General features: G+C 41.3%; 1 protein-coding gene across 8 annotated transcripts in view; it reads left to right on the top strand.

Moving 5' to 3' along the window:
* chd6 (chromodomain helicase DNA binding protein 6) overlaps positions 1–12,963 on the top strand; it is an 88,890-nt gene that overhangs the window by 37,398 nt on the left and 38,529 nt on the right. For 7 of the 8 annotated variants that reach the window (XM_067504001.1, XM_067503999.1, XM_067504005.1 and 4 more), the window contains exons 3-8: positions 1,553–2,189; positions 3,886–4,024; positions 8,772–8,925; positions 10,825–10,974; positions 12,250–12,315; positions 12,460–12,506. In XM_067504001.1, coding sequence (XP_067360102.1) covers positions 1,553–2,189; positions 3,886–4,024; positions 8,772–8,925; positions 10,825–10,974; positions 12,250–12,315; positions 12,460–12,506 — 1,193 coding nt within the window. The remainder of the gene's footprint in view (positions 1–1,552; positions 2,190–3,885; positions 4,025–8,771; positions 8,926–10,824; positions 10,975–12,249; positions 12,316–12,459; positions 12,507–12,963) is intronic. The other variant, XM_067504003.1, reaches the window with a different exon arrangement.

Here is a 12,963-nt window from a genome sequence, read left to right as displayed (position 1 = left end):
GTCGGCATGATGTGTGCATGTGCAGTAGTCTCACTGCAGGACGTGCATGGTGAGTAAGGCAAATTATTTCAAACGTCATGCTACAACCTTTTTGTTTTGCTTGATTCTGATCTCACCCAATTGACTCAGACGAGTAGTCAGAAAATTTTTTGATTCTCGACACACAGCTTATGCATGCACCACGAACACCTTATCTTTATCATTTCTGACCACTTTGTCAAACATTGTCAATGGTATGTAATTGTTATGGCTGCAGAAAGCATGATGTTGACCTAAAAACATCTACTTTGTCGACCGTGCCCTCACGGTGAGTCTGCCAGCTATTAAACAACCTAATTTCTTTCCGTGACAGTAGTCAGCGCTCAGACGCTTATGTTTCTGGTTACATAGCCTGGTATTGTGCGTGAATGCAATAATAAAGGGCTGTTCATCCAACATGTTCATTTGGTGCGATATGTCTCCTCCTGCCCACTGTAATTGACTTTTACACAACTGTTGGAAATGCGAGTCCTGCTTTGAGTCCTGCTTATTGACAGTTGTATGTGTGCGTCTGCCAGTTGAAGCTGTTAACTAAACCAGCAACAAAGCATCAGAAGCCTGTGATGAAGAATGGTGAATTTGAATGACGTGGCGGTGTAATAGTGCAGAGTCATCCATCTAAAAACCTGTACTGAGAGTTTGATAAATTTGCATATCATCTTATGACGTGTGCATGTTCAAATAACGGCTGTGTCTTTCAGCCGTTATTTACCCGTTGCCTAGAATACCCACACTTTAAGAGAATGTAGTTGTGCAGTTCTCACAAGACACCACTCCAAATGTGCAGAGGGGAGTAAATGCCAATGGAGTTCTGCTGTGGTGAGTCAGTCAGTGTACCATCAAATATCATCAAAGTTTTTAACTGGTTATTTGAATCGACCAATTTCTGAGGTGTCTGGCTCTTGAAATGCACCACTTTGTTCCACAGTTAGTGTGTCTCTTTGCTCTTGCTGAGTCCAGCTGCCTGCTCCTTCTGTAAGTTAAGCTAATAGGAGACCCAGGTTTATCACTGTAAGCAGCCTTTTTCATATTGCACAAGTAAAATTTTTATAGTTTGATACAAAAATATGAAATAAGCAATTGGAAAAAGGATAATTGTTCTATAAATTCTTTTCAAATAATAGACAGATGCAAGTTGGTAGCTACTCAAGGCCCAGTGAAATACATTGAGTGGGGGTGGAATTGCTGATTCAGTGACACGGTACATTCAGCATAATGTACATTTCCGTGGCAGTAATTCCATTAGTACAACAGTCATGTGGCACTGCACTCACCATGGTGCTGCTCTCACTTTCTGTTTCTAACAAAATTGTTGTTTTCATTTGCCTATTAATTCTATTCATTTCTACTTTGCCATTTGTTTTCTAACTCAGCACCTCCTGCAGATATTTAATATGAAAAGTAATTCATATAAAATTTGTAGTATTCAGACCGTCCAAATCAAAGAAATGGATAAAACGGAGCTAGTGAATGTAAACCGTGTGATAACAGTTATTTATTTTCCCCCCCACAGATGTTCACTGGCCTCCTGAAGCACACGCCTCCTCCGGCCTCCCCTGCAGCAGCCTCCTCCTCTGCCTCGGACCAAAACAACACTGCACAAACCACAGTTCCTACAATCCCACGGGGACACTTGGTTGTAGGCCCCAAGGATCAGCTCCGCCTCCTCACCCCCGTGGGCACCACGGCGATGTCCAATAACTGTGCAGCAGCTGGGGCCCACTCCACCAAGCACTCTGGGGGAGCCCCGCGACCGCCTTCCTCCCTGAGCGAGGAGGATGACGGAGGAGGTGGAGGCAGGGTAAGGAAGAAACGAAAGAAAAAGGACAAGAGAGAGAGGGAGAAGGGAGTTGCCGAGGTGGAGGAAAGGGAAAGTAGCAAACCAAAGAAACGAAAGGAGGAGAAGCAGGCAGTGGTGGTCACTCTGAGGAAGAGCAAGGAGCCCAAGGAAGGCAGAGAGCGGAAGGAGCGCAGGACCAAGGGAAAGGAGGGCAAAAAGGAGAGAGGGGCAGACCTGAAGAATGTGGCAGTGGGGAAAACACCAGGCACCACGGTGGCCCCAGGACTATCTCACGTGCCTGTTAAGGTGCCCGGCAAGAGAGGAAGGAAACCGAAGATTAAAATCCTACCTCCTGTACCCACGAATCAAGGTACAGCATGGCTGTGTTTGGCGTGTGTGTGTGTAGGTTGTCTGAGCGGTGGGCGTTTGATGGTTGCATGCAGAGGCAGTTATGTGGGAGGACAATGTGATGAAACGCAGATCTGTTTTTATTTGTGGGCAGAATGGAAACAATTACCCAATCCATTACCTAAAGGAATGAATTGTTACTTAAAAAGCAGAAAATGACACATATTCATTATTCAAACTGAGGATTTCTTGCTTTTATCTTTTTGATGAGCTTGCTAGTGGTGTACAGATGCAACTAAACCACTTTGAAGCTCTGCTAGTTTTACATCTAACTTAGTTTCACAACAGGAGCTGAGGGCAGAACATTTTAGCATTAGCTGGGAAGGTACATACCATGTTCTAGTCTTAAATGTCCTTAAATCATGCTCAGACAGGTCGGGATAAGTGAATCTTGTTATGATGCGATTGTTGGATTTAATTAAGAGCGAGTAAGCGTGCTGCGTCTGTGCGTAGGTGGGTGCATTAGCATTCTTTCAAAAATGAAAAACCAGCTTGTGAACGTCACAAATAACATGTAGGAGCACAGAACGTGTAGAAAAACAAACACAGCACCTGTAAAGCTTGCAATGCTGCAGTAAACTCTATCTTTCTTTTTTATTTTAACGCTGTACTTTCTGCTGCTACTGCTGAGTTGTACTGCAGCGTACTGACAGGTTCAATTGCCGCCTCAGTTGATATAATTTTTACAGTCAGAAGCTTTAATTAAGTGCTAACGCGTGTGCAAAGGTCAATGGAAGTTCCATTAAAACAGATGTGAAAATGATAAGGTTTGCATAGTAACAGCTATGTTATAGCAATTGTTAAGGCTTGGTTTTTAAAAAAAATCTCTAGTCAAATGGTTTAAAATTCAGGCGCTCATGTCTTCCTCGCCGTCATTGCAGCTCTCCATTGTAAATCAGTTACCAGCAAACACTGCAGAAATCCAACCTACAAGCAACAAAAGCATATTTTTCCCACTCACTAGTGTTTGGGTGAATTTCCCTGGGACTAGGAACCTTTCGTGGAAAATCTCTACCGGTGTTTCCACAGGAGAAGCCAGCATCTAAATTTAGTTCTGGGCTGTAGTCCTACCCTCCCAAAAATTGCCTGGGTAAAAGGGTAGTGTCTTAAAGTTTAGGGACAACCAGCGTTGTGGCTGCAGCGTCGAGCGTTGCTGATTGGTCAGCTGCCATCCCGCATTTCACACTTTATAAAACAGCTGAGCAGAGGGGTTATTTGTTTTGCTTGTTACAGAGCAGGGCGTGACCCTCGGGAGCAGAGCAAGTTGGGAGATTGTTTTACTCAGGAAGTAAATGTTCCTTTCGCCCCAGTGAAAGTACCCGTAGGTGGAAATCCACCTTTTGTTAAGAGTCGATGCCAAAACACACCTTGTCGCTGGAGGTGAGGTTTACACAAACATTTTGGAGCTTTTCCACGCAGAGAACCAAACCAAGCATTAGGAGCCACCTGTGCAGCAATCAAACTGGGATCTGCGAACTTGTTTGTTCTAATGCTCCCCCAGCTGGATGCACCTCTGCATCAAGTGTTTGTCCTCACACCTCAGAAGTAGTTCATTACACTAGTTGCTAGTTTGCAAACGATCAAGTCTACGTATACCAAATCCTAAAGAGAATTTTCCTTTGCTCTTGTCCATCATTTCCCACTCCCCTCTTCCCCAGCAGCAGCACCTGCTCCTACCCCAGGATTCCGAGATAAAGTCCCAGGGCATCTCCAAGGCCCCCAGGCTAAGAACCATGGCCAGGCCAATAGCAAGACCCCAGTCCCCTCAGCGCCAAAGCAGAGGGGCCGCAAACCCAGGTAAGACATCCTGAGTGGTTAGTAATTTAAGGATGTGAGATTTAGAGGAAAGAAAGTGAAAGAGGCTGTGCTTGAAAAGCTCTAGAAGCAGATACAGATGGAGTAAGGTGAGGCAGCCAGCAGTAAACCTGTCAGCTGCAACAGATGATGCATTTCTTCTCTGGGCAAATATTAGAAGCTGTAAATACAGTTTTGTTTTTTGCATTTGTGGGCAGTAAGAAAAGATGGGGAGCATGATTTTACTTCTACCCGTGACAACGTAAATGTACCCCGTGTTTTGCACTTTAGCAAAATGAGCTTCGTACTTTGCCTGAAAATATATTTTGATATTGATGTATACGCATTAATCCCACAGATTTCTAACACACATTTAACTAACCCCCAGCCATTTTCAAATTGGTTAATTAATTATCTTTCTGTTAGAGGGAAGCCCAACCCAACCAGTTCCTTCTCTGTGTTTTCTGAGCACGCACAGATAATACGGTAACCAGCATGTGTATGAAGGCCATAAGAACATCACATTAAGTAAAGTGTGCGTGTTACATATCAAAAGTGTAAAGATTTAATGAAGAACCGTAACATTTGGCGTTGCTTGCCTTCTTCTTCAGCAACAACACAAATGTGATCATGGCTCACATGAGTATGAAAACATTGATTGGTCAACGCAGACAGCATGTCCCCACCATCAGAGGACCTTACTCATGTTCCTCTACTGAAACCACGTTAAAGGCCAAAGTTTGTGGAATGGCTGCTGTGCTTCAAACCAAAATTGCAACCAAAAAAGTTCTAATTTTTTTTAGTATCTAAGGACATATTATGGTTTTCCGCTTTAAAGATTCTGCAAGAAAAACACCAACACACAAGACAATGTATACAGGCTAAGGCAAATCATTTATGCTCACTTCTAAGTATTCTAGTACAGACATCCTGACTAGCTCAATTACATTTATGCACAGATGAATGACACAAGTTCAGAGCAAGAGAAATGTGATGGCAGGACACCCAAACACTGTGTGCTGTGCTGTGATTGAGAGTCTGAATTCACAACGAAAGACAGAGTGCCGACGGGTAATGTCCTTCTGGCTGACTTTGTCACGGCAGAGCAAAGTTTAGATGGGTTTACAGTACAATAATGTCAAAAAGAGAGTGATGGGACAGAGAAACAAAGAAATAAAGGTAATGTCCTCAGATGCATGTGGAGTTTTATGACTGAAAGATGAGAAGGATGAAGTAAGATGAAGAGAGGGCTGCGCTAAGCGAGGGTGAGACGAGACGAAATGCCACAGACGTAATGATATGAAAGAAAATAAAGATAAGGCGGAAGAAAAGAGATAAAACTGTGAAATGTGAGGAGAAAGGATGCGTTGATGTGGGGAGAAAGATACTGCCTGGTGAACTGGCTCAGGGTCATTTCCAGGTTGTGCTCTGGTATCAGGTCGGGCTTTGTTCGGAAGAAGATTAGAAAGTCCTCATGTGGTGCAGTTAAAATTCCATTTTAATATGTTTCTTTGTCTTTTCTAACTGCTCCCTTCTTAGCTTGGTTTCAGTGCAGGACAGAGAATAACATTAACTGGGACACAAATGAATCATTTCTGTTCCTCTGACCACAGCTGCCAGTGCAGGCCTAAATTTGCTATGTGCACTTTGTGAGCTGTATTTATTTTATAATGACTTCTAAGGGACTGATGGGAAACTAGTCATCACCAACCAATGTTGAGTGTGATTTCCTGGCCTCAACCTCTCAAACCTACTAAATAATCACTGCGCTTTGATTAAGAGCAGCTTCAACATGCAGCCCCTTGGTACTGTACTGGCAGGTGTCATGGAGGGAAACAAAACAATTTGTGTACAAAATCATTAATGTAATATATATTAAAGAGAACATAAAACTGTCAAAATAAAACAAACACAAATCAAATGGCTTGGCAGTGATTAAACTTATGAATAGTAAAGTAGTCAGTCAGACTCAATGGCATAATTTGTTGCATACCTCACATAGAATAAAGAAATGTCATCTACAGAATGTGTAAATAATTGCCACACTCTTTTGGGAAATTTAAAATAATTAGCTTCATGCCCACGTGACAAAAAACATTAGATATTTATGTCCCACACAAAAATTGATACAATATTCGAAGAAAAAAAGTGATTTACAGTAAATACATAATGCTGTGAAGCGCTGCTGTTGTGTGTAAAAATGCTAAAAGCTTCAGGAAACAACTTCAGTTTAAGTATTATATAAATAAAAATAAATTGAATTATCACCAGTTCACAACAAAAAAAAGATCTCAAGGCACTTTGCATAATTACAAAATGCAACAAATCCCTTTGAGCGAGCACTGCTGTGACAATGGAGAGGACGAAACATTTAACAACCATTAATTTAAGACGGTGTTTCTCAAACTGAGGGACTTGCCAAGAGCGTTGTTTTTTTTTTTTTCTTTCCCCCCCCACTCGCCTTTAAAGTCAGAACATGTAGCAGTCGAAACTATTGTTTTGGTGTCAGAGCAGCCCAAACTCGTTTTAGGGATGTACAACAACAAATCCACTGCCATGGTGTCGGCTTCTCACTGACCAGACACATGTAGCTTTGGACAGTGGACAATGGCCAAGTACAGTGTCTAACTGGGACGAAAAGGAAAAGAAATGTTTGGCGGCCAATGCGGACAATGATTCGCCACCAAAATCCGCGATGACAAAATATGATGGTGCGCATTACGGCCTTGGATTCATGACGCATGTGGCAGGAGATGAAGAAAGGCAAAAATTTCAATTCTTTTTAATTTGCGCAACAAATGATACACAGAAAAATGAAAAGAATGGTTATAATATTGATATTAATTTCAATAAAAGTTAGAATAGAGCTATTGCAATGTTGTTGGTTGTGGGTTGTGGCCCAGAAAGTTGTCTTTCTCCAAAGACTCCAGGAAGGAAACGTTCACATTTGCTGCATTAATTGATTTAATAAAATTGTGAAGTTATATTAATACATATTTACTCTGGGGAATTATGATAACATTTCTTTGAAAAGTGAAGCTAGTTGTAGGTCTGTGTTCCAGTGGGAGTGTGTGTGAGATTTGCGGGGACGTCAGGGAGACGCATGAGTGTGTAGTTGTGTATGGAAGAAACGATAACACTGTTTTAGCGCTTGATTTAATTAAGTGGAACTTTAGTACAGTTTCAGAAACTCTCTCCTCTCTCTCTTTCTCTCTCTCTCTTTCTCTCTCTCTCTTTCTCTCTCTCTCTCTTTTCTCTCTTTTCTCTCTCTCTCTCTCTCTCTCTCTTTCTCTCTCTCTCTCTCTCTCTTCTCTCTCTCTCTCTCTCTTTCTCTCTCTCCTCTCTCTCTTTCTCTCTCTCTCCTCTCTCGCTTTCTCTCTCTCTCTCGCTTTCTCTCTCTCTCTCTCTTTCTCTCTCTCTTTCTCTCTCTCTCTTTCTCTCTCTCTCTCTTTTCTCTCTCTCTCTCTCTTTCTCTCTCTCTCTTCTCTCTCTCTCTCTTTCTCTCTCTCCTCTCTCTCTTTCTCTCTCTCTCCTCTCTCGCTTTCTCTCCTCTCTCGCTTTCTCTCTCTCTCTCGCTTTCTCTCTCTTTTCTCTCTCTCTTTCTCTTTCTCTCTCTCTCTCTCTCTTCTCTCTCTTTTCTCTCTCTCTCTCTCTCTCTCTCTCTCTCTCTTTCTTTCTCTCTCTTTCTCTCTCTCTCTCTCTCTCTCTCTCTCTCTCTCTCTCTCTCTCTCTCTCTCTCTCTCTCTCTCTCTCTGTGTTATGAATGCATATTCAGCAAAGTGAGTCAAAACATGGGCACTTTGTATAAATGAAGCATGAACTGACAACACACTTGCTGGCAGCGTTTGGGCCTCACTGTAATGTTTGCCTTCAGCCACCAGCTCAGGTTTTCTGTTCAGGGTGCTCGGATACGGAAAAGCGCAGACATTTTTGGACAGTTTTCAATATTATGAAAATTATTTTTGTGTTCTGAATGGTTCCATCTGGTTCACTCCAACCTCCCGTCTGTTGTCAGAAAAGTGATTTGTGTGTGTGTCTGTCAACAGAGCAGAATTATTATTATAATATTCTTCCCCAGTCTGACTGACAAAAATAATTTTCATGCAGGCTTGTAGAAATCAGCTATGTTTTTTTTTTTATATTGATGGATTTGTATTGATTCCTGCGGCTTGCTACATATATAGTGACCGCGGGAACTTAACCAGTCTTTGCTCAATCAGAACAAATTTCTGAAAAGTTTGCTCAAATCCCTTCTTAATGTAATACATTACCTTCACATTTGGACATAAGTCACATTATGGAAGGGAAACATGCTTCAGCTTCCATTTCCCCGGTGTTTTTAATTTCTTTTACTCTAAAAAGCAGGTGCTTGTGCCAGAAAGAAGCCAATTAGCCACTGGATCACCACCTACACGGTGACTGTAAGCCAGGAAACGCCCTGCGTTTTCATTCACCTCCTCAGCTCTAATTTTCTCAACTCATCTGGGGATTCAGATTCGGCCGCCTGGTCTAAAAGCCTGCTCCCGTCTCAAACCAGCATTTCTCCTGCTGGTCGTCCTCAGCAATTGGACTCCTGAGATTATTGAAAAAAAAATACATTTTATTTATTTTTTTAAAACCAGAAAAAAGTTAACTCGTTCACCACAAAGCCTGCGAGATCAGCAAAGTTCCTACTTTCTTACTATGTGAACAAATGCTGCTGCAGGCGTCCGCAGCTGCTAATTACTCATCAGAATTCTTCTCCTTCCAGAGATCCTGGCACAGTGCCCGTGGAGAAGAAGAAGAAGGGGAAGAGGAGAAACCAGGAGCTGGCTGTCCATGAAGGGGCGGAGAGTGATGACACTACCTCAATGTCAGCCCTCAACATGGGTGGAGAGGACAGCCAAGACCCTCTGGATAATGCGGTTAGTGGACCCGATAGAGCCTTAAAACGGGGGTTTATACCTGGAATTGTAAGTTAGTAAATCTTTGTGATCACGTTCTCACCTCCTTCTATCCAGAATTTAAGGTTTGGTAATTTCCCACATTAAACTAATTATCAAGTGTAAAAATGCCTCTTATTATAATTGGGCTTCCCGTCATCCTGACTTCAGAGATTTATTGTAACTGCATCTGCTACTTGTGCCATTATATTTTGGTGATTGCAGTGACATCCACTGGAAACTTTTTCATCGGGAAAAAAAATTAAAATAAACCCAAAAGACATTCAGTGGAGAAACTCTTGGGGACATTGCCATGTGAAAGCTACTGTATGTAACTTTTTTCACATACGTTTTTATTATTATTTTTTTGTGGAAACGTGTTCTTGTTCTTGGCTCCTGTTGTGGCCTCCCCACATGCACGTGCATTCAGTACAGCTTTGGCAGCATTGCAGAGATAGATAGTGGATCAAACTTTGAGAGATGCTCATGCTTTTTAACCAGTCAGAGGATTTCAACAATTTCTTCTTCTCTTATTAAGTTTTGCATCTTCTTATTTTTTTTTTATTTGATAATGACTTCACGCCTGAAGAGCCATGAAGAGTGGCGAGCATGGCTCAGGGACAGATGGTAGAAGAGAACAGCAGAGCAGGGAGAGCGAGGGCTGGGCAGAGCCAAGGAGATTGATCTTATATCTGGTGCGATTTTAAGTCACATATTATAGTTTTAGGTGCAATTCTCGTATTGCTAACAGTAGGAAGCTTCGTTTCAAAGACTGTGTTTTCTAACTATCTGCTGTGAGTCTTTTTCTCGTCTGGATATCAAAGTAAAACTAGCTGCAATTTAAGGTGCATTCATTTATATTTGTGTAGAAGTTAAAAAATACCTCCCATTATAAATATTAGGAGAAGCTTGGAGTTCCTTGTTAAAGTTTGCTGTATGTGTTCTGGAGAAACTTTACTCTTGGCATGAGACTGGAGCCAGTTGGCTACATGACCGTGTCTAAAACGGACTAAAAGGAGCCTTTGAAGAAAAAAAAAAATCACTCATTCGAGTGTAAATTTTCGCTATGAAATTGCAATTGACTAATTTTACCATATTATTCAACCCTATACTAAATTAAGCTGACTTGTGTCAAAGTTAGACCCTTTGTATACTGTTCTAGTCCCGTCAGCACACTGACGTATGTACGTGCAGAGCCAGCGAAGGCCTCACAAACAACAACAGAGAAGTACAGCAAGTGTTGCCCTTATACTACTATCTGACTACACTAATGGATGAAAGACTGAGGGAAAGATTTCATCTAACAAGTTGTGACAAGTAGCAACATTTTATTTGGGGCAGGAGGGGATTTTGCAAATTGCAGTGTTGAAATAAAAATACCTTCATGCAGGCACGTTGTGCATGTGACAAAGACGTATCCGGATTAATTTGACAGATGATTTAGCTTTAACAGATTTAAATCTAAATACTAAATTAGCCACACTAGTTATACATGGCATTGATGCAGAATCACTGAAGTGATGCATTTTAAAAAAAATGTTCCTCCCTAAGAATGAATTGTTGGTTTGTTACTCATTTGTTTTTTAATTCACTTTTTCTCAAACATAATTCAATAGCAACAAATGTTAGTTTCCCATAAGATTGTTTTTCTGTTATCTTTACAGTCTTCTTTTCTTCTTTTCTTCCTTTCATATTCTTGTTCCTTAACATTTTTCTTTTTGTCTTTTAATTTTCTCCTTTTTCCTTCTTTTTGTGTGTGTGTGTGTGTGTGTGTGTGTGTGTGTGTGTGTGTGTGTATGTATGTCACCTCTTGTCAATCCCCTCACTCCTCAATCCCTCCTCTGCTTTTTCTCTCAACTCATTTGTGTCTGTGCTCTTTAGAAGCGGCGCTCAGGACGGCAGGTCAAAAGACGGAAGTACAATGAGGATTTGGACTTTAAGGTGGTAGACGATGACGGAGAGACTATTGCAGTTCTTGGAGCTGGTCGTATCTCAGCGCTTAATGCCACCGCTCTGGCGTGGCAGGCCGAGGTAAGGAGCATCAAGCCTTCACTGAAACTTTCCCTACCGTGTCTAATGAAACTACTAGTCAAATTATCATTTCACAAAGTACTTTTTGTTTGGGTTTGACAGTAGAAACTCTTTATCTGCAGGTGCTGCCCCTTTCTAATCTTGGTGCAAAAAGCTCAGAGTTTACAGTGTTAGCCCAGCCTAGTTTAAAGACCTGGCATGATGAAAAACAAAATAAATAACTTTGGGGTGGATAGTGATGAGAGAGGAGGAAAAGAAAAGGATGCTATAGGCTTTGCAGTCTAAGCCTATAGCATCATGACTATAACTAACTACAAGCTTTATCAAAGAGGAAGGTTTTAAGCCTAGACTTAAAAGTAGAGAGGGTGTCTGCTTCCCCTATGTGAACTGGGAGCTGGTTCCACAGGAGAGGAGCTTGATAGCTAAAGGCTCTGCCTCCTATTCTACCTACAAGTAGGCCTGCTCTCTGAGATCGAAGCAGTCCACTGGGATAATATGGAACTATGGGGTCTTTTAATAAAATGTTTTGGTCAGTGGTGTCGAGTGCAGCACTAAGTTCTAACAGAACAAGTCTAGAGATGAGACTGTACAGGTGGTCGCATAATTGCTTTGCAACTTGGTGTAATTGGTTAAAACACTTGGGTCAAGGAGGTTTCTTTTAAGTAAGGGTTTAATTACAGCTACCTTATAGGGCTGTGGTACATAGCCTGTTTCTAAAGATAGATTGATGACATCTAATACAAATGTGTCTATCAAGGGTAAAGCTTCCCTAAGCAGTCTGGTTGGAATCGGGTCTAGCAGACAGGTTGTTAGTTTAGATGAGGTTCTTCCTCACATTCAGGATCAGACTCCAAAAATGAATTTAGAGAAATCTGAACAACTGTGGGTGAATAAAATGTCACAGGTTTAAAATAAGATTAGTATCTATAGAAATGAGCCAAAAAGGACCATATTACACGCAATAAAAAGCAAAAGTCCCGCAATATCAAGATTAGAATGTTCCATTTCTGGTCAGACTGTTTGGAGGGGTAAGGAATTAAATGATAGTTATTTCAGAGGCTGCAATTTGTGCTGTTTGTTAGATTCAGTGTTTATTCAGCACTCGCATGTAAACAGTGTTGTTGAGGCAATTCAGACACTGACAAGATTTGTACACACATTTTAGATTCTGTGAAGTTCTCTTTAGATGCATATTTGTTTTCATTGCTGCTGAATGAAAACACACTTTGTGAACGGACCTTTTGTGCTAGTAATGGTTTTTTTTCTCTCCCTCAGGAACCACCTGAAGATGAGGCCAACATCATTGAGAAAATTCTGTCCGTCAGAACGGTGAAGAAAGAGGTGAAGAGGAGAGAACACACACATCCAAATTTGTGAATGGAATCATTTATTTAATGCCTGCTAAATTAACCTCAGCGGTTTTATTACACATTCTAAGTTCCACTGTCGTCCTCCCCTCTGTTTCCCTACATTTTGTTATTACAGGACCAAGCAGAGGAGAGAGAGGAGTTTTACGTCAAGTACAGAAATTTGTGAGTATCACTTTGTCAGCGCCTTTAAATATATTTGCATATTTGCTATTTTTGCTTAGCTTTATATCACGCTTAAAGGAATTTCCCCCACTTTGTATTTACATGTGCAGATGTGCAGCGGTGGGAAACAAATGAGAATGTTTACAGTGTGTCTTGACTTTGCTTTTATGACATTGAAGTCTCCATGGGAAGTTGACTGTGCACACACAGGCTGTTTTTCAGTAGATTGTCCACAGTCAGTGATTGTCAGCAGTAGTGGTTGATAGAGAGTGGAGAGTTTTTAATTATTTATCTCCCCCCATAAATCCTTCCACTAAGTCCCAGCTCTTCCATAAAGTCTGTGAGTCCCTGGAGACCATCCTGTTTGTTCCACCACTTTGTATCTTTAAAATAGGTCCTACTAAGAAATAGTGTTATGATAATTTATTCCTAGGAGTGATGAATAAAACATAGTGAA

The sequence above is a fragment of the Channa argus genome, chromosome 5, assembly GCF_033026475.1.
Source record: "Channa argus isolate prfri chromosome 5, Channa argus male v1.0, whole genome shotgun sequence".
In the NCBI taxonomy this organism is placed as follows: domain Eukaryota; kingdom Metazoa; phylum Chordata; class Actinopteri; order Anabantiformes; family Channidae; genus Channa; species Channa argus.
This window is presented reverse-complemented; position numbering and strand designations above follow the sequence as displayed.